Raw genomic sequence first — 22,574 nt, 5'->3', positions numbered from 1 at the left:
CACCCAAAAGTGATTAGATCTTTAACCATAAAGTGATGAAATATTATTTGTAATACAAAAAAAATGTATATAATATGAGATTTATATGTTCATCTATTTTATTATGTTTGAGAAATGGGCTTCATAACTCCATATTGTATAATAGTAATTTATGACTTACAATTTATGGATTTATTTAATTTTACATAGCTAATTTTTCCAAATAGTTATGTTTTAATTTGCTAATTTATAAGCTCCAAGTTCTTCAGATAAATTATAAGTTAGTTGTGTCAAATTAAACTTACATATTTATATACGTAGTTGGTAAAATGGATTGTCAAGTTGGGTGTTGATTGGTATGTTTAAGATTAAGTTGAAGTCTTTTTCGAGCAGTAAAAGTGATTAATTAAGCTAGATGTGAACCTACTTTTATTCAAGATAATTGAGCTTTTTATTATTCAATGATATTTTGACCCTATCAAATTATATCAAAATAGTTTGACATTTATTGTAATTTGAATGTTATTCTCTAGACCTATCCATTAAATTGATTAACCCATCTTGCCAACCCTATTTTTTATGTAATAATTTTTGAAGGGGAACCATGTTAATTATATATATATATATATATATATGATATATGAATTTTATATTTATATAAATTGAAAACACTACTATAGTTTTCCTTTGTACAAACTAGAGGTGAGTAGGATGCAACCCTATCCACTCATCCAGTATGGCCCGATCATGATTGTGCTCGAATAGGGTCAGGTCTCAACGAGTCTAGAGCTGAGTTTGAGTTCAAAGATTTTCTCGGTCAATATTTAGGGTTGAGTTCGAGTTCAATGATTTTCCCGGTCAATATTTAGGGTTGGATTCGAGTTCAAAGATTTTCTCGTCCCATTGTCACTCACTCATCATGTTTGCATGTGTCTCTATTCAAATATGTACAGAATAATGTCACCTTTTTGGTCAAAAATACCATTGATTCTCTAAATTTTTTATCATATATACATGATTAATAATATATATACATATATCATTTTATATATCAGATTACGTATTTATAATAATAAATAATATTGAGAAAACTTTATCTAGATGAGTATACATTATATTTAATCGTGTCTAGGGTCGGATTCAGGTTTAAAGGTTGACCCGAACTCATGCTCACCTTTAGTAGAACCGACTCAATTAAGAAATTTTTACTCTTTACTATAGACAACTATAAAATATTATAGTGAGATTTTTTTACACTATCACTACTCATTTATATTAATTTTATTTAAAATTTAATAATAATCAATATAGATAGTAATATAAAAAATCTTATATTACAAGTACATATATTTTAAACTCATGATATATATGCAAATGTAAGCAAAGTGTCAATTAAATAACATATATTAAGTGATGAGATAACTAGATTCAAATTAAATAATTACATTTGAATGAAAACCCACATTAGCTTCAAACAAAAAACAATAGGGGAACTCTAGCTATATATTTGATATATGAAGTACTTGCAAATTTAAATGTGTAAAATATATATACTAATTAAATGATAATAACATACAATATTGGAGGTATAACACTAGTTTATGGATGACAATAACTAAAAACATATAGGTAGCTCTTGAGCTTTATGGATACCCTATAGGGTTTGGACCACATCCTCTTATATTGTCCTAACCTACACCAAACTGGACAATACATATACACCCTCTTTTCTTTTTTTACTCTTTTCTATTTTTACTCTTTTCTTTTTTTACTCTTTTCTATTTTTACTCTTTTCTTTTTTTACTCTTTTCTTTATCTCTCTAATTTATGGTGTGCCCTTAATTACTTCTATTGATGGTATATAGTCTATGTACACCAAAAGTCCAGCTTATTTGGTTGTGAGATGTGATAATTAACAAAACTCAATAAACTTTACATGAAGTTGCCATAATGATGACAATTTAAAGGATATTTTTCTATTTTGTTCTTTGCAAATTTTTTAGAGTAAATTTTTAGTTAAATTATATAAATTATCTTACTTTTTTATATCTACACAAACTTCTTAATTTATGTATATACATTATATTCATTATCCATGCATGGGAGATGAGTATAATCTTTAAACAAGAAAATGGATAATGAGTATAATTTAAGTTAAGTTTTAAGGGGAGTTAATGTAACTTACTCTTAGAATATTTTGGTCATTTTATACTTGCATATATGGAATTTGATGATATATGAAATCACTTTTCTCTTTATTATATTTAAGCAACATTTAATACATTACATCCTTTTATACTTTGTGTCACTCTTTATCTAGGGAATTTCGACGAGATTGATTTTGATAGATACTATTCTGTTAAGTATGACAATGATCACTTCTTATAATTTAATGGAGAAACTAAAATCCAACTTTACCTTTATTACTCTCTTAAACATTTTCGAAACGTACTAATCCTTCCAAAAAAAACAAATATTTCAATAAAAAGATAAACTCAAATGTTTTACTGTTTTTTAGTAATGACATTTTAATATAAATATACACAATTCCAACAATAAAATGACGATTCATGTATTATTGATTTAAATCATTTCTTGATTCAAGCCTCATGTCGTTAGCAACAACTAATTTTAATGTAACGAATAAAATAAAGTAAAATTGAAATTAACTTTGAATTTGAGTTTCTAAGTACTTATGAATCGTTACTTATTGTACAAACAAATATATCTGCTAATGACAATGATAATAGAGAAGAAATGATATAACTTTGTTTAATATCGCACAAGATTTCCACAAAATATAGTATACTATGAATTCAAGTCCAAATAATATTACACTCAATGGTTCTTCATTACTTTTTGTTCGTTACAAAATGCATTAACAATTCTAAGGAGATATTGCTTAAATAAACAAAACAAAATAGAAGAGTGATTTCATAATCAAATTCTATATGCAAATTTACAAATGGACAATTTATCATAGATAAGATATAACTAATTAAGAGTAAATAACACCTACACCCTCTTAAGAGTTTAACTTAATTAAATACATCACATTTTTTGTTTAAAAGATTATGCACATATCTATGCATGATTGTTACTTTTTTTAGGTAATAAAAAAATCGAAACAATGGATTCAATTTTCAATTTCTAACCAAATACCAAAATCATCTGTTTGAATATTATTAGCTAAAGAATCAACTAGTATTACTTGACAGTGGGTTTAAACTATATTTAAGACAAGTAAATACTACAAGAAAACTACATGAATAATCAAACTTGTTGAATAAAAGCTTCTTAATTAACATATTTTTTATAGGCAGTTTTTTATATGAGGAAATATGAAACTTTTATACCATGATGTGCAATTATACATATTGCAGTTTTATTCAAATTCTATTATCTACCATTCTCCTCCATTCCATGTTTAGAAGTAAGTGTTGTTCTAAAATTAATTTTTTTAGATATCCTTTACTAGACTTTGTTCAAAATTTTGGATGGTGCTCAGTGCATATCAATTATACCAATACATACTCAAACCCTTGATCATTCATTAGCAATTTAAAATTAATAGTTTGAATGTGTCCAAAATCATTAATCCAAGCATATCCAAACCCTTAAATATGTTTTTGTTGTCAAAAATTTATAGAATTTTTATTGTAGTTTTTGTAAAAAAAAAGTTTGTTTTGGTCAAAATTTTGATTTTAATCTTTGGTGGTGATATGCCTAACATGCACGTGTGACATATTTATACTGATCGATGATATGACCAATTATAATATCGACATATTATCGATTAAAACCAAAATGATTAACTTTTTTTGCTAAACAAAAGAATTATATTACGAAAGCATAAGATGTGCTAACTAAATACAACCAAAACCACAAAAGAACAACTAAGTAGAAGATAAAATATATGACCAATGATCGACACACCAATTTGCATAGGCAAAACTATTCACCCCTACTACAGTTGAGAATCATATCTAAGATCTAATCTGAATTAAGTCCATGATATGAGTATAACTAAACTCTTTTCTATCGAAGATGTAGTCATTTCTCACTAATCAAATAAACCGAAGACAGGAAAACCAAAGCATCAGCCATAAATGGCTACCTTTGGAATTCCTACACAAACTCAAATGAAGGTTAAAAAGATCAAAACAATTATCAGACAAAATAATCTGACTACCTACTTAAGCATATAATCCCAGCCATACATTTTTAGCAATCACATAGGAGACAACAAATGATCAATAGTTTCTATTTCCTGATTACATAAAACACATACCAGATCTGCTTGAATAATCTACCTTTTAAAAGTTCAGACTTTTTAGCCATCTTTTATACCAAAATGATTAACTAATTAAAGTAAAGAGTAAAAGCTAAGGGACATTTTTTTGACATCACTAAAATTAAAATTAACTATGCTATTATGGATTAAAAACAAAGAATTAGGACATGAGGCCATATTTTTTGGTGAAGTACTTTAGTTTAGGGATAGTTATATGTCATTATAAAAGACAAAAGACAAAAGACTTAGCCTAGCTAAACCAACCTGAATTCATGCTTCTTCTTCTCATTTATATCCTTCTTTTATGGACAAGTACTCTATCATAAATTCAACATTTACTTAGGTGCATTCTTAGTTTTGTGAGATGATAGTTTAGGTGAAATTAAAATAAGTTTGACATACAAGTATAAAGCTTAGCAATGAATCAAAAATGTTATAATGTTTTAATTAATTTAGATTTACTTTTTCTAGCTAATGTTTTTTGGGATACATATATAAGGGTCAAGGCTTATTTGTTGCCATTAAATACCATGTTAGCTATATGTAACTTTGAGCACAAAATGTTCTTTTCTTAACCTGATTGCATGTTAAGGCATGAACTGTTATTATAATGTTAATTACTAATCATCATACTTATTATGGTTTATTTACGTTTCTAGTAAAACATGTGCCCTAAAGCATTCTACATCATAGAGCTAGGTCAAGGCAACCTAACTTTATTTTTAAAATAAAACATTTATCTATAATGAAACAAGTTTATCTTTTAGATTTGTTATAAAATAAGTAGATTGATACCAATGAGTAATATACATGTTTTTCCCTTCTGATATAAAATAGAATAATAAATCTAAAAGTTTTATAATTAATCATGAATAATTAAGATTAAAAATTAATTATTAATTATATGATCACTTAATAAATAATGTACAAATATATTTTAATCTTGATCATTTAATATGATCTAATGATTCATATTAATTATTCTCGTTTATAAATAGTGAATTATTTCATGTGAGCTCCCTATATATATATAACCATTTATTTGATAGTCCCCTAGTAGTCTAAGATAAGAAAGACCATGATTTCTTTTATCTTTCCCCTCTCTTTTTTTCTTTCCAAATTCCAGCTTATCAGTTTGTGAATATAACTTTCGATATTAACCACTTTTAAATACAACCAATTGGCAACAATTTTAATATTACTATTTTGAAAGGAAAACTTTTTCACAAGAATCTCCTAGTTTAATGACCAAGCCTACACAAGAGAATAAAATAGACATAAATAATTCACAAATTGTAGTAGCAAAATATTCAATTCTCCCATATGGTGGTCCAGCTTCTTTTTTAGCTATGTTCAAACACTAATTAATATATGTATATATGAAAATAATATTTATGTCGTGCCAAGTTACGTCTTCAAAATAGTGAAAATACCAATTAGTAAGGAAAAATCAGATAAATCTATATATCACTTGCTGATTCTAAATATTGTATGTGTGACTCATAACCCTCCAAGTAAATTATATTTGAAGTTAAGGGTTTTACTTTTGAAGATATTATATTGGAAAATCTTATTTTAGAGGATTAGTTTTATGTATTGTAACTCATCTAAAATATATTTTATACTTTAGAGTAAAAATACATCAATTTAAACCATTAATGGATGGTTGATATTTTATCCCTTAATTATTCAATTTACATCATAATTTGATCCAAGTTCATACATTTTATTTTCTTAGGAATAAAATGTATTTCTTTTTATCGGCAAATGCTAGTATTTTTATATTTTTGTTGAGAGTAAGACTCGAACCCACAACCTCATTCAATTCATTCCTTAAATTATTCATCCTAACCATCAAACCACCTTATAATTTCCTAGGTATAAAATGTACTTAAGAAAATCTCACCCTAATATCACAATTATGTCATGAGTATACCTAATAAAATACCAAAAACCAAATACAAATTCATTTTCTTTGGTATAAAAACAAATACAAAATCTATAACATGCACCAAAGGGATAAGGTAGAGACCACAAAAATACAGAGTGGGACCAAATGTAAGGGAATGGGGACACATAAGAAATCAACCAGATTTTTGGAAAAAGGAACTTTATTCAGTAGTGGTGAGTTTACCCAAACAATTCCATTTTAGATGTATATATAACTAAATATATAGGGCACATTATGTTGGGTAAGTAAAATAGTACAATATATATATATTTGCAATATGTTAAATAGTAGCTCAAGCATGCTTATATATAGCTATGTAGCTGTAGAACCATATGTAATAATTATAGTTCATATTTTTTATTCAACCTTGAGATTTTAATCCTTATACAAAAATGTGAAAACTAACTAACCCCACACTAGGACTCTACTCTCTTATTACATGCCCTCACTAGGGTACTACCCTCTGGAAAAACCGTTGGGCTTTTCTTGATGTAGGGTCACTTTCTAATCTTCAAATGTCATAGACTCTAGTCATAAAAGTTTAGGGCACTAGATGCTACAGCCCCACTCCATCCCCCACACTATCCCTTATCTTTCATTTATCATAATAAAATATTCTTTATATTAAGATATAAATTATCTCCTATAAGTACTAAAATTATGACACATATCATATATTTCTATTTAATAATTTTTCATAAAAATAATTTTAAAAATTAAAAAATTAGATCACATACTATAATTTTAGTGATTAAATAGATAACTTATCTCATATTTACCGTCTTCATTTATTCATGTGTTGATTCTAGCATATGTTGCTTTTGTTTCTCCCCTTTGTTGCTTTCCACTGCAAAATTATGAGTATAGTTATGGTGGATGAGTCATATATCTCTGCCAACATGTACTATGTTGCCAGCAATGCATCAAATCTACCCAATCTTTAATGATGTTGGATTATCCATACTAATGTTGTAGTAAAAACTAAACTATTTTTTATATCATTTTCTTTTTAAATTTTAAATAAAAGTCAATCAGAATAAAGAAAATTAATCAATATTGATTGATATAATTGTATGATCTATTTATTATTATACTATATTGATATAGCATTCAATTCTATAAGGTTTGGGTTTGATAAATATTCTATGTATGTCTTTGATTTATTTCTTCTCACTAATTTGCATTGGATGGAGAATTTAGAGGTATGAGAAGAATTGATAATTTTATTTTGGTAATAAGATGAAATGATACATTTATTAAAATAATTGACTTATGCTATAATAATAAAATGACAAATTATAATGTTTAGTTAATAAAAAACTGCAATTATTGATTCAAAAAAAAAAAAAGATTGTAGTAAATCTATATTTTATTATACATGCATATATACATAGGGATGATATATGGTTTTGGCCCGACGGGCTGGTCCATTTGGATTATCATTTTTAGCGGGCTAGACTGAGGATTTGAGCCTTTTTAGTAATAAGTGTCGGTCGGGACAACCCATATTTTGGTGGGCCAAAGGTGGGTTGGGCCGGGTCGTGCTCTTCATGGCAACCCATGATCAAATTACTTGTTATACTGGTTTTCATTTTGTTATAAAACCAATGATCCAGAATGTAACTATCATTTAAATACACTAAATTTCTTCAACAAGAATGTACCTATGAAAATTTCATCAACCGGTATCAAGAATGTAATTATCATTTATTTGCTCTAATGACAATGTAGATGATGAAGAAAAGGAAGTTTTGAAAGACGTTGATGGTGGTATTAATAGAAAAGTGGAGGCATCTTTTTTCAACATAACATCTAATGTTTAAAATTTAGGAGTTAAAAGCTTTATTGTGAATTAGGAGTCTAAAAGTTTAAGATTATGCTGACTTGTTGTTTAGAATTTACAAATTTTAAACTAAGACAGTATGTTATTTGAGATTATGGACTTTGGTTTGCGATTTTTTGTTTTAAATGACATTTATGAGGCGTGATGATTATTTATTTTTGAAATTTTGATTGAGTTGGTTATAAATGTGTGTTTTAAAGAGAAAAATATGGGTCAACCTGTCGGCCTGCCAGTCCGCCAACTCTGCCAAATGTGGGTTGGACTGACATTTTGAGCCTTTTAGCAATAAGGGTTGGGCCAACCTATATTTTAGTAGGCCAAAGGCGGGCTGACCCGTATTGCCACCCCTATATATATATATATATATATATATATATATCTTCTAGTGATGAGCTCAATTATTGATTTTTCAATTAATATTTGGATAAAGAAAATGTATGCACTGATATTTATGTTTTATAAACTATTATTGTATTATCCATCATTAATATTTAATTATTATTAACTCTTCAAAAATACAAATGAATAGTGGATAATGTATCAACCATGTATAAATCTTTGAGTGTAAAATTTATACACTAACAATGTAAAAATTTATACACATACACTCCATCATTCATTTAGATTAATTTTTTTGAAAAATCAACAATAATTAAATATCACTGGTGAAGTATACAATGATAGTGTAAAAACTTATACACTATCAGTACATATATATATATATATATATATTATACTCTTACTATTTACATGCAAACTCTGCATTTTAAGGTGTAGAATGTTTATTTCATTTTAAAATATGAAGTGTTTTTTAACAACAGGCTAAAATCTCAGTAAATATGAAATCTCACGTCAAAATCCAGAATCTATGAATATCCAACTCACTTACAAATCAACATTTTTAATATGCATATATATATATATATATATAGCTTGTTACTTTGGTGCAATATGTACAGTGAAATGGATCTTACACAGTTCATTATCTTTTTAGGGAACTTCTAACAAAGAATGAGAATTTCATGTAAATGGGTACCATTTTATCCTTTGAATTGGTATTGGTATTATGACATGTTAAAAAAGGCATGCAAATATGCAAAGAAGCATACATAACGATTTTAATTTATATTCATAATTTATAACTTAGGGGAAATTGGGGTCTAACTCTGAATGTTTAACAAAAATAATACCTATAAAATTAATATATCATGATGGTAGTTTAGTCTAACTTTAATATACACAGCAAATTTGTGAGAAAACTCATAGTTAAATGAAATTATGTGCCTGATTGATTATGCATAATTATGAGTTATGACTTTAAGATCATCTAGTAACTATATTTTAAACATTTTGCTTGTGTTGCATATTATCAACTTGTATATAGCTCAATTAATAAGTAATCACCTTCTCTCTTGATCAAAGATATGAGTAAGTTTTATTCAAGTAACAATAACAAATTTGCACAATTTTTTTTATTGAAGTAAATATTTGCACAATAATGCAGTAACAATATATAAAACTCATATACTGTCAATACATATCATTTTTTCTCTTTTTTATTTTAAAATTGCCAAATTTAAAGTTTAAGCCCTAGAGTACTTTTTGTGTCTATGTATTTGAATGCATTATTTAATTTCATATTTGAGTTCACTTATAACAACCTATCAAAACGGGTTACCCTAACAAGTTTGAGCTATCCGTATAAAGCTTAGACTAAATCAGGTCAGGCTAAAGAACCCGGTTACAAAATGTATTGGTGTTCTTGTATGACTTGAAGCCAATTTATGCCTTTTGTTACACATATACAATACAATATACAGTTAAATACATGTTAATAAATACACAACTACACATAAATGGAGTCACTATTACTGAAAACATTACCAAATAATTTCTTAGTAAGTGTAAACATAGCTAAACATTTCATTTGCAAGAATTCTGCATGAAACATTACATAGTAAGTACAATTGATACTTGATACTAATTTCTCAAGAAACCAAATAAGTGGTATATTATCCCACTATTTTTTTAAAGTAACTAAAAAATATACATATAATTAATGAATACATGTTCAAAAACCATAGAGTGTGGCTTATTCTGATTAATGGTGATAGTAGAATAATGTTCTTGTCTATCTCCTCAAGGTATGCATAATATACTCTGCATAAAGATCCCTACACCAAATCAAAGATAAGATATGAACATAAGATTTTTAGTACATAAATATGAGAGTGAAATGACCAAGAAAATTAAAATAGAAGCAGCATAGGAGAGGAATAATCTAGAACACTAAGAACATTTTTGTTACTTAAATGTTAACTTATTTTCTTTCTAAAATGCTATTCTAAGATTTTAAACTCATGTCATTACGGGTTAAGATTAGTTTGAGTGATCATGAAATTACGAGTTCAAATTCTTGAAATAGCCTATTCACTTGTGAAAGTAAGATTGTGTATATCTACCTTCCCTATACCACACTAGATGAGAGTCTCGTGCACTGAGCGACCCATTTTATTACTGTGACAAACCACTTTTGAGTTACTGAAATATCAACTTATTTACCATAAACCATTATTCTAAATACTCAGTTTTAATTAGATAAAGTTGCTAAAAATTCACTATGGCGTCATTCGATCCATGTAACCGACTCCACCTAGTGTGATAAAGATTAGTTGTTGTTGTAAAGTTGCTAAAGATATGCTAACATTGAGTACTGGATGGCTTCTTCAGCACTGCTTGCAGGCAAAAAATCATTAACTGCTACCTCCTTGTTTTCATTCTTTTTATCTGTGTAATGTATTGAGAAAAACCACTCAAATTATCCAGAAAACATAAACTAAGACTTATAAGAAACTTAAGCAACAAGTTATTGAAAGAATTGTTGAGGATACAATCTTCAAAGAAGCGCCGAATCTCGGTCATTCGATGAGGTGCAAGTTCTTTGAAGTCAGAATAGTACTTATACTCAGGATCATCAGCACATACTGCAATAATCTTATCATCCTTTTCTCCCTGTGTCAATAGCACATAGCTTTTTAATATGTAAATGGAAATAAGGGTAGGGAAATGAGAGTATATGGGATCACATTTCCGAAAAAATGTGTCATTTCATGTGTCATTTGCTGTGATTGGTCAAAAAATACGTAATTATTAAACTTTTAACTTAAATATATTTTTTCAATCAAGTGACAGCAGATGTTCTCCCGAGTTATAGTGTTAGCTAACAACCAAAAAGATACCTGGTCAATCATAGGCATTAGTCCAATGGCCCTGGCTCTCAAGAAACAACCAGGAAGAATTGGCTCCTATTCAAATTAGTGATTCAGTAAGCTAATTTGGACTTCATTGATTCAATTATAATATTGTAACAGTAATCAATTATGTGAATAATCTATTTTCAGGACTAATTCCAAGACTCTTAATTAAGAGCTTATTGAATAATCTAGTTTGAAATTAGCTCAAAAAAGTTAATTTTCTGCATAGAACTTATGAATATGAAATAAAGGATAATAAATTACCTGCATGAGAACCAAGACATCAAGAGGATCATTGTCTTCACACAATGTACGAGGGATGAAACCATAGTTATGAGGATAAACAACAGATGAGTACAAAATCCGATCAACCTAAGTATTTGTCAGATGTTAAGAAAAATCCTAGAAAAATTCAACGACAACAACATCAAAGCTTTAATCCCGCTAGGTAAGGTCTGCTAAATAGATCGAATAACGCTACAATGTTTTATCATAAACCATGTTCATGATAGGGCATTATAACGTCGTTCGTTCCATGTAGCCGACCCTATAAGCACACAATTAGTTGATACCTTAATTAGTCCAGTCTTTTTGTCAAGTTCATATTTGACCTTGCTTCCCTTACTGATCTCCACAACCTGCATGATGCAACTAACCATTGAACAAGCAGAAACACCATTTACTACAAAAATTCATGTCAAGAAAGGAATTGCTGGTGTTACATATAATTACTCTATTATGTGTTACACCACTAATGCAATTGGTTTCAGCATACTTTGCCTAGAATAAACAGTGATATTATTCTCACACTAACAATTGCACACCATTTTTACAAAGGTAATTTATGTGCAAGGTACTAGTATTGACAATTGATTAATATCTTTTGTCTAATATCGACTAATTCGTGTCAATTATCGGTGTAAAAGTAGTATGCAACAAAACTTTTGAGTAAGAACATATAAATGGATTTGACAGTCTTGAATTCACATATATCTTACATCTATTAGAAATCAATTCAGGATAAAAATAAGATATTAACCATTGAACATGCATTTATAAGAACACATGAATGATCTCAACACTATATCCAAAACCACAAAGATATATCATTAGGTTCATGACCCTATCCACTGAGTTACAACATTGAAAACTTACAAAATAAGGAACCAATATTCTTTTGAGAAGAAGAAAATAAAAACTTACAACATTGAAAATATGTGGAGCTCCGGGTCCTGCATATGATAATAGATAACTTTTGCATCATGATTTAAGTAGTATAGTGTAAATTGATATATATATATATATATATATATATATATTATATTGTGGTGACTTTCCCAACCGCATAATACTGCCATTACAGTGTGACACTAAATCACAATGATGCGGCTAAGTTAGGCCGCAACACAACTACGTCAGAATGCATTTGGGTCATATCAAGCCGTAATGCAACTGCATCGGGCTGCATTGATTAAAAATATTTTTCTACTCACAAAATAATTCACACTACAAATGTCACAATCCGCATCGCAGCAACCTCAATAACCCGCAACCGCAATTTAAAACATGTTTGTATGAAGAATTAATGTAAACAAAGAATACCAATGTCAAGATCATGCCAAGGGTGTGCAGCTACTGATCTCTTAGACAAAGATGAAAGAATCCTTTCATTCAAACGTGGAGCTTGACGTGTTTCTTGACCTTCTTCACCATTTTTCTCATCACTCATCTTTAAACACATACACAAAATATAATGAATGACAAATTAAAAGAATGTCAAATAGGTTAAACTATATAAACTTTTGTTCCTTATCTATGTTGATGTTATTTTCATTCTGGTCTTGTATCTACCCTTATTTTCTTTATTCATTCCTTATGAACAATGCATGCAGATTACAAGTTTTGAAACAAATGAAACATGTACCTTGAACAATAGTAAATATTATGAAAGAGATTGTAAAGGGTATTGATAAGAGAGATTTGAAGAAATGTGAAGATTGATTTATTTATATAGAGAGAAGTAAAGGGAAGAAGGGAGAGTTGGTCAATTCATTAGGGCATACCTAGCTTTTTTATAGGAGACATGTTAGGTTACCATTACACTTGTTTTATGGAACTTTCAAAGTTAATTACTTTTTTCTTCTTTTGGTGTTAACTAAGAACCCCTTATCTCAGAAAGTTAAGTTAATCACAGCTTCTGATTTTTCTTAAGGACATGTTGACTTTTTTTCCCGATATGTTCTTTTTTGTGTTTGGACCAAATTAAGTTATTGAATATTATTTGGCTGGCAAGTAGATCATTAGGTTGTGGACTATCTTTACTATTGATTTAATGCTTCTGATATTGTGACTTATGTTAGAAGTTCCTTTGAAATATTAATTATTGAATCTCATAATTCTCACATACATATATAAAACATGATGCAATTATATATCTGAATCCATATTCTTTGATATGCTCATTTGATATACATTTTGAGGGAGTTTTTGTATAATGGTCTTCTTCAACCAAATCCTGGATTTCTTTAGGACCCTTGTTTCCTCTCTGATGAGGAAATGTGAAAATTATTTGTGATTTGATGTCTTAGAGATCATAAGTGTTCCTTATGCATTAACTTATAGGGTTATTATTATCTCATGATATCCACTTATTAAACACATATCCGTTATCAGTTTCAGAAGTCTTATAAGAACTGTATTAAATATATAGCTGATATAATTGTATTAAATATATAATATTCACCTTAATTATAAATTATGATTTTCTAACAACTTCTAGTCTTTTGCACTCATTATATTTTATATTAGATTTTTTCTTTTTACTTCTTAGAAGGAGGATGTTTTTCACATTAAAAAATTGGTGTTTTTTAGCCATTAGTATTTGCATTCCTTCAAGATATATTTTGTTGATGTTATTATGCTCATCACATTTTCAGCGGGTAAAGGGTTAAGTTTATTATACATGTGTTCACTTTTTCCACCTATATGATGTTTAGACCCTTGGAGTAAGAATCTTCTCTGAAGAGATGAGTGTCATACAATAAAAAATAAAAGGACAACATGTTTTTCCCCACCTATATGTTGTTTAGGTCCTTGTTCCTTGCTCTGATAATGCACCAACCTTAGACCCCAAATGTCTCTGGTGAGAATAACATTTTTTAAGATTTTTTAGAGCTGAATTGAGACTTTTCATTTTGCATGAACCAAATGTGCTACACATGTTTTTAAAAAAAAAACCAATTTGGATCTTTTTCATGAATGAAATAGGTATACATATGCAACTGTACAAAAGTTGAAGTTATATACTTAGATATACTATTTACAAATTCCACATAAAAAATTAGGGACATTATACACAAAATAATGCAATGTCAAAATTTCCTCTCTAGGTCATATATTTCTGTATACAGTTAAAGATTATATGTCAAAAGTTTTTCACTCTAGGCCACAGTAATTGGAAGTTAACCTTTCACATAATCAAGAATCCCAAAAGTGGTTATTCAATTCAAGGACAAATATATTCACAAGTGTTATGCTTTGATATATGCTAAATATGAATATGTCTCACTCTTTTCATCTCAATCATTCACTATGTCTATTTATTATGTCAATGTCTATTTTTGTTGGAAATACTAGTGTTTTTTCTCCTCCCCAACAACAATACATAGCATTCTTTTTTCCCATTCATGATAACACACAATATGAATCCTCTATCATGGAAAATCATTAGATTTCACATGCATTTATTTACTTAAAAATTATCTATTTACTTTTCTATGTTTTCAATTTGATAATGGATTGAATGATACTTTAAAACTTTTTGGTTTTGGTACTTCAACTAGATAGTTCAGATCTAGATCATGGGAACACTTCTTCTATTACAAGATGTATCTCACTCTATGTACATTTTTATTTTTATTGATCAGAAAATATAAACTTAATTTATATTTAATTCATTTTTTTTTATTTTTCTAACCAATGAGAAGCAAATAGTACATAAAATGATACAAACTTTTGGACAGAAGATATGCCTCCCTAGATCATATGTGTGACATTCAATAAGGATTCAACAAATTTCAACAATTATGGACACTAAACCGCAATGATATAAGATACAATATAAATTTAGGTTACTTAATTATGATATCATGGGTATGATGCATTTTTGTGATATGGAACAATATATATGGAACAATATAAAGCAACTATATGAAGAAAGTAGTTAACAAAGAAAACATTATTCCTCACACTAAATATGCATCTTCACTGCCACAATCACATTCATAAAGAAAAGCATTTGGGTCAATTCCTGTTCAACATAAACTCATTCAATCTGAGCAAAGTTTGTGGTAGAAGAAAATAGTTCACAGGTGTGAAACAATTATCAGCAAAACACAAGGAAAGTGACTGAATGAAGGATCATAAATCACTTGAATGTTCAGTTCTCAAATAGTACTTGATGCTTATCTAAATCTATTTTAGCTGGAGTAACATCACTGCAAGAAAGCATATGGTACACAAATAAACACGAACACGACAAGTTTCGTGAGCATCGGAAATAGAAATTAAGCAATACAGACACAAAACAAGGGAACTAAGAAAAATGATATATGCTGAAATAGAGGTGTTTCCTTTATGTGATTGCATGAATGTATATCAATCTTCAAATTGGAGCCTCCCCTTCTATGCGTATTCTTTTAGGACCTTTCTCTTCACCTTGGTTTCCTACCTTGTTTTCGTTGGCCTCTACTGAACACCTTTTGTAAGGTTTAAACCCGGTTCGGCGAGTTTTGAGCCTTCCTTGTCCAAGACCTATGGTTAGCAATCCCTCCTCACTACTGTTAGTGTTATTTTCTACAGATGACAGGCTTTTCTGCATCGGTTTACTATTCGAACTGCATTTCTTACTCTCAAGATCTTCTTCATCTTTGTAGTCTATGCCTTGCGGAGGCGAAAAGCTTTGCGGCAACACTTGTCTTGAGAATAGAGCCTGAAAGGCTAGTCTCCCCTGATAATGACATTGGTATGAGAAACGAAGCAATACATACATGCATACATTACAGTAAACCTTTTCATTTTATGATATATATTATTGTACCTCTTCAGAGACCTCCTTCCAGGAATCTGTAAGGTAGCTAAAGCTTCTATTATTAGTAGCACACCGATTGCTAGGGTCGGCAGCTAAATGGTTCAAAGCATGTGTTTCAGGTTCAGGCTCTTGCCTTTCTTTCTCATCCTTCTCTAGTGCATCAGTCTCCTCACAGCTAGAGCCTGTGTTGGAACCACATGAGGAGTGATCAACCGGTTTTCTGCCCTTTATTTTGTTCGAATCAACATGCTCAGAGATCCCATGGTTCATCCCATGATTTGTAGCCTTTGAGGAAGCATTTAACTTTGCAACTCCACTCTCCTCAGACTCGGATGGTGAACCAACCAGTAACTTAGAAGGTGAATGTTGTTGAGCTTGCTGAGCTTTTGAGTTAAGATCCAACATCTGATCTTCCAGAGGAGGATTTTGTACAGTGATCTCTCCCTGTTTTGTTTCTGGTGGTGCTTCACCAACATTCATTGACTGAACCACATCGGCTGATGAAGGAGGACATGGAAAAGCAGTATGGAGTGGAGTACACAACGGAAGCATTCCATGGGCTGCCCACCATGCAGTTGCAGCAGCAACGGTAGCAGCTGCAATAGCAGCCACGCTTGGCGGAGAGCCAACTTGTCTAGATGCAAATGCTCCTTGAGGACACACCGGAGAATTGGATGAAGTTTCTAAATTATTAGCATAGGGCCAAAATGTAGCAGCAAAACTAGCTGCAGCATGGGCTGCAGGGTTTTGCAGCAAGGTAGAGACAATAAGATTTGAAAATGTGGAGGACATCTGAAGAAATGACTGGTAATCATCATGATTATGTTGTGGGAGAGGAGGACAATGAAGAAACGATTGATGAGTAGAGGACTGTGAATTGTTACTTTGATTTTCACTTGTGTTTGATGGAGCTGAAATGGTGAAAATATTATGTTGCCCACTAACCACTTCTGCTGGATGAAACATGGAGTCTCGAAACAACTTATCTTGGGATGGATTTTGAGTACTAGTTTCGTGATTTCCATCAACAACTTGCACAGAGATATGTCTTGGGTAATTTTGATTGCCTTGCATCCCATCTATTGTTAGTCCACAATTAAGACAATCTTTGTTCTCAATTTGAACTGATTTTGCTTGTGAAACATCAGAACTCTCCAATTCAGAGGCAGCAGAGGTGAAATTAGTCTGTTGTGTGTTTTTGCAACCATTTATCTCCAACTTCTGATTTCCAAGTTCAACAGTGACGAAAGATTCATTTGTTTCATCTCGAGTTACTACCTCTTTCATTGATGGCCTAAATTCCCTTAAGGCGTATGAATTTGTCAGTGGCACTGACACTGATATTGAACTCTTATTTGCTGAAGATACAGATGAACAGGGTGCCTCCTGGATAATAGTCAATGTTTTTGAGTAGTTTTCATCCGTATTTTCGTTTACAGTTGTTGGTCTTTCATCTTCATTGTTCTTCTAACAAAATAAGGAACAAAGAAATTATTTTACTAAAAGGGAGAACACAAAAATTGAATGACAGATGGAATATAAAAAAAAATATTAACCTCTGGAAGCGGTTCTTTCTCCAAGTCCAGCGCTTCTTTACCATGTGGAGATACAGCTGAAATGAGAAGCTTTCCTTGATTTGATCCACTATTAATTGTTGGGGAACTAACATTGGTCTTACGGGGATAAGGGTTGTTTGGTTTTCTTTTAGGCCGTGGAGGGGGAATTTCTATATCAAGGGCTTGTCCGATTGAAATACCCTTTACGAGGGCCTCTTTCTCCAACTGAAAATAAAAATTGCAACAGTATTCTCAGTAGGTGAAGTTTCACAAAAACCATTCACAAAGCCGATTGGCCATTTGAGTATTATCTGTATAAGCAGAATTAACTACATACATGGTTTCTGATCAATTACTACTTACAAAGGAAGCTAAAAAATATAATTTCCAGAAATTGCCACCCACCTAGTTAGGGAAAAATGAACTGTATTACTATGTAAAGTATTATCTGTATGGAGTCGGCAAGCTGGAAACTAATTGTAACACTAAAGCATACTTCCTTTAACTCAAGATTTGATTATTTATGAGGAAAGATCAAGTATCTATTGGAATTGCGTGTATCAAAATCTTAACATGTCAGTTAAAACATTTCCTAGAATCAATTCATGAAAGTTTAAAATTTCCCATTTCATTTTCTCCTTACAATTATAAACAAATAATGCTGAGCTATTATAGGCTTGTCTCACTAATACTCACAGGTACAGATATACCTATTCAGGGAGCAACATAAAATGGAAAATCATCAAATTGTGCAGGAAAAGAAATGGGGTTAAAATGTTAACTCATCTTTGGTATTGGGTTGTGGTTTAGGGTTAAATGTGGTTAAGGTTAAAGAACAAGAATGAAGTCAGTATTTTCTTGTGATTGTTTCAGATGGTGTTTGGCAGAAAAGGAGATCATCACATGTTTGGAGCATGATTGCGTAAAAGTAAAAGTTGTACAAAGTCCAAACATGCCGGCGTGACTTCACTTGCCACTTTCAGTTAGTGATTGGATGGAAAATCAAATGAAAGAATTAAATCACACACTACAAGAACTTGGGGATTGTTTTTCAAGTTTTGGGACCTGAGTGTAAGTTGGGGACTTGGGCAGGTAAATTAGACTTTTCCCCTCAGAAAAAATAGTACCCTTATCTTGAAGCAGTTAGAAAGTTAACACTCTCCTCTCATTGAACTTTTTCCCTTAGAAAGATTAGTAGGCTTAAATCTGATAGCTTCTCATTTTGTTTTTTTCTGGTTTGAGTTCATTCGTGAAAATTTCTATTAGGCTGGTTGCATATTAACTTATTATGCATGATTTCCATTTAAGATCAGCTCTGAATAGTTGAATTTATAGTTGCAGTTGTACTTCATAATTGTTTGCACAAGACATTGCTATAAACAACATATATTTTCAGATGGATGGGTTTCAAATTTTTTTTCGTACTTGTTATTGCTTTGATATGTAAGTTCTATTCTATAATATGACAAATGACACAAATGCTAGAAAATGAAGTCGAATGCATGAGGTGGACACAACCTTACCCCGCATGCAGAAATGTTGTATTCAGGATTTGAAACCTACAACCAGTCACAAGGCACCTGACCGTTGTGCAAGGTTTGCCCTCCAGGTTACAAATGCTAATACAATTGAACAGAAAAGGAGGGCTGACTTAACCGATGTCTAGAATGCTTATAATTGGCTAGAGACATGGGGATATGAATCATGTTGATTGTATGGGGGTAAATCATGAAGATTATGAGTAGGTGGTACCTTTGGGTCCATACTGATTGTGTTGATTTATTTTCTTTGGGGTCTTCATTGTTTTTGTGAGTACCACTAGTACTCTTATCAATAATATTTTTTTTGCTTATAAAAAAGATTGACTGCTTGGCCAAACCAACCTTTTGTCCTACATTTTTTTATCTTATTTCATATCAAATTTTCTTTCTATAGTTGCTCATTTGCATTTATGCTCTCAATAAAACATTTGACCCCCTTCTCTTTTGAAGATAGATATCAATAAGGGTCAAGCATGATAGCTTAATCCCGAACATAATCTAATACAAGATTGGTAAGGTCTTTGTCATACAAATTAATAAGGTTCGGAAAGGATTTTAGTATAGCTCATTGTCGTATAAATGAATATTGCCTTAGCACTCTACCTGTGAGATTTTGTTTATTTATCATTTTACACATGATACTTAAAATGCTTAATCAGAAGAATCAGAGCTCAAACCCATACGTATGCAAAACATTAACATATTAGATGCGTGCAGGTGTGTATTGTACCTCACTGTATTTCGTGAAGAATAAAATTGGAACTGATAAGAATGAGCTATTAATATATAATCAAAGATAAGAAAGTACTAAATTGACCTTTGAAAAGAATTTCTGAGCGTGACTCCTGATTTGCACAGCAGTCTTTGTTCCTATGTGCTCTGCATGACAGAAAAGAAAAACCAAAAAACAGGGCCCAGAGAATGCAGCCAAGGTACAAAGATGAGAGTTTTAATTAAGATTAAAACAAGTAAGAAAGTACTTAATTTCATTTCTTAATAGAACATTTATGTATCGGAGAAACGAAAAAAAAAAACTTCAAGTATTAATGATGAACTAAATATTGCCTTCTATGCGCTGCCATGCTCGCCCGTATAGCTTCAAGGCTTCCAAAAACCTATTATGCTCCTCATCTGACCATCGTTCCCTTTGTTTTGTTATTGTATATGGTTTTCTTATCTGCAATGATAAGTTATCCACTTAGATAATAATAATAATAACAACAATTAAGCCTTTTTACCACTAAGTGAAGTCGGCTACATGAATCAAACTTGATACCATAATGTTTTATTGTAAATCACGTTAACAAACAAACCACTTACATCTAAAGGGGCAACTGGAAGATCTTATAAATAACTTATACAGACTTATCATATACGCATACTCAAGGAAGTGTTTGGAAAAACTTATAAAAATAGCTCACAACCTTCCTGTAAGATCTTCTTTTCTTAATTCAATAAACTTATTAGAGAAGCTTACAAAATAAGTTAAAAAGAGCTTATAGGAAGGTTATAAGCTCTCAGATAAACGATTATTGAATAAAGACTTTTTTAAGTTGTTGACCCAAACATGCCCTGTCCTTTATAATAAGTAATTAAGTTGTTGACTCAAACTATGCCCCATGTCCTTTATAATAGTTTTTCCTATAACTTTCTTGGTTTTCATTGTCTCTAACTATTGAATTACCCCCCATTTGATCTACCTTGACAATACAAATATTATTACTTTATTAATTCCCTTGTAAGAAATCAAAATTTGCCATTTCCACCATATAATAATAACCTGACCTTAACAACCACTTCTTCTCCAGAGGAATATGCGTCCATTACAGAAGGACGTGTTCAGTTAGCGCTGCTTTAGATCTTCCCTGACGAAAAATGCATAAAAGGAATAAATCTTCCTTACGTTTTTTGTGACATGGACTGTGCAAACCGTAATAAAGTCGTTGTGGTGAGAATAAACAGAAGAAGCTGATGCTACTGCAAAATAAACAAAGTGAGAACAATTGGTAGAGATCCGTCTCTGTAAGTTGGTATCAACAGTGCCAGTGATATATAACTATTAAGCATTCATTCTAAATTCACAAGAGCAAACAAAGATTTAACAATCTATACAAGAATTCACTGCAACAAAGAGAAACATTTAATCAGAATCCTCACCAAAACGAAGTCCACTTCTCCAAAACCTTTTAAACATGAAAAAAATAACTTTAATCAGTATATCATATCATTATCACAATCACAATAACTTTCAACTTCACTCACTATAAACACTTCACTATCATATTACTCCCTCAAATTATAAAGGCTTATCATATTATTAGTCTCTACATATTACAAACATCGCTTACATTTATCAATGAAACTGTAAGCATCAATCATATTAGGCTCTTAAATTTAAATCTTAGTCAAATAGTTCCATGTGACATATAAATCTCAGGGACTATTATAACTGATGCTTAGAATTTCAGAGATTATTACAATCCGAGGGCTTAGAGTGAGCCTCAATGCAACGGTAAGGTTGTTTGCCTGGTAACCTAAAGGTCATGAGTTTAAATCCTGGCAACAACCTCTTCGGCGCAACCGGAAGGTTAAGACTGCGTACATCTACCTTCCTCGGGCTTCACTAGCTGTGAGTCATAATGACAAAGCAGCAACTCTAAAATAAGTAAAGTACCGAAGTTGAACTCTACGTACCTCATCCATTCAAATCCGTAAAGTTCATACAATTAAAAGGAAAATTGATTCCAGGATAATTGTTTTGCAGATTCTGGTAATTAAAATTTCTCGGAAACATAACAAGATGAAGGACCAAAACAAAAACATGAGAAAAATAAAATAAAAATCAGAAATAAAAAAACATAAAAAAAAAAAAGCGAAAAATCACCTCGGAATGAAGCCATGGTGAAGAAGTACGATTCACGAGACGTTGAACGGAGGATTCATTTCCGGCAACGGCGAATCTGAATCTTGAGATCGGAGAAAGAATGAAATTGAAAGTGAAGAGAAGAAGAAAAAGAAGAAGAAAGATTTAACTGTTGTTACAATGAGAATAAATCTCAGCCACTAA

At 30.6% G+C, this 22,574-nt stretch overlaps 2 protein-coding genes across 3 annotated transcripts; both read right to left on the bottom strand.

The window, feature by feature from the left end:
• Window positions 8,430-13,345, bottom strand: LOC109344835 (soluble inorganic pyrophosphatase 1-like). Of its 2 annotated transcripts, XR_002107344.1 has the most exons (10): window positions 13,246-13,345; window positions 12,924-13,050; window positions 12,525-12,553; window positions 11,894-11,959; window positions 11,586-11,693; window positions 11,307-11,372; window positions 10,959-11,079; window positions 10,773-10,854; window positions 10,118-10,241; window positions 8,430-8,446 (listed from the first exon to the last, which is right to left on the bottom strand). XR_002107344.1 is itself a non-coding variant. In XM_019583576.1 (9 exons), exons 2-9 carry the CDS (start codon window positions 13,048-13,050, stop codon window positions 10,199-10,201), a joined length of 642 nt encoding a protein of 213 aa, XP_019439121.1. In that variant the 5' UTR covers window positions 13,246-13,345; the 3' UTR covers window positions 9,959-10,198. The 2 variants fall into 2 exon arrangements, 1 of the variants encoding a protein (XP_019439121.1); XM_019583576.1 differs by lacking the exon at window positions 8,430-8,446 and having other exon boundaries at window positions 9,959-10,241.
• LOC109345742 (protein LHY-like) lies at window positions 15,711-22,574 on the bottom strand. Its single transcript, XM_019584924.1, is given in 10 exon segments — window positions 15,711-16,329; window positions 16,420-17,877; window positions 17,967-18,191; window positions 20,325-20,386; window positions 20,573-20,684; window positions 21,293-21,348; window positions 21,351-21,484; window positions 21,665-21,690; window positions 22,202-22,274; window positions 22,392-22,574. Coding segments are annotated over 9 exon segments (2,427 nt in total). The 5' UTR covers window positions 22,211-22,274; window positions 22,392-22,574; the 3' UTR covers window positions 15,711-15,984.

The sequence above is a fragment of the Lupinus angustifolius genome, chromosome LG04, assembly GCF_001865875.1.
Source record: "Lupinus angustifolius cultivar Tanjil chromosome LG04, LupAngTanjil_v1.0, whole genome shotgun sequence".
In the NCBI taxonomy this organism is placed as follows: Eukaryota; Viridiplantae; Streptophyta; class Magnoliopsida; order Fabales; family Fabaceae; genus Lupinus; species Lupinus angustifolius.
This window is presented reverse-complemented; position numbering and strand designations above follow the sequence as displayed.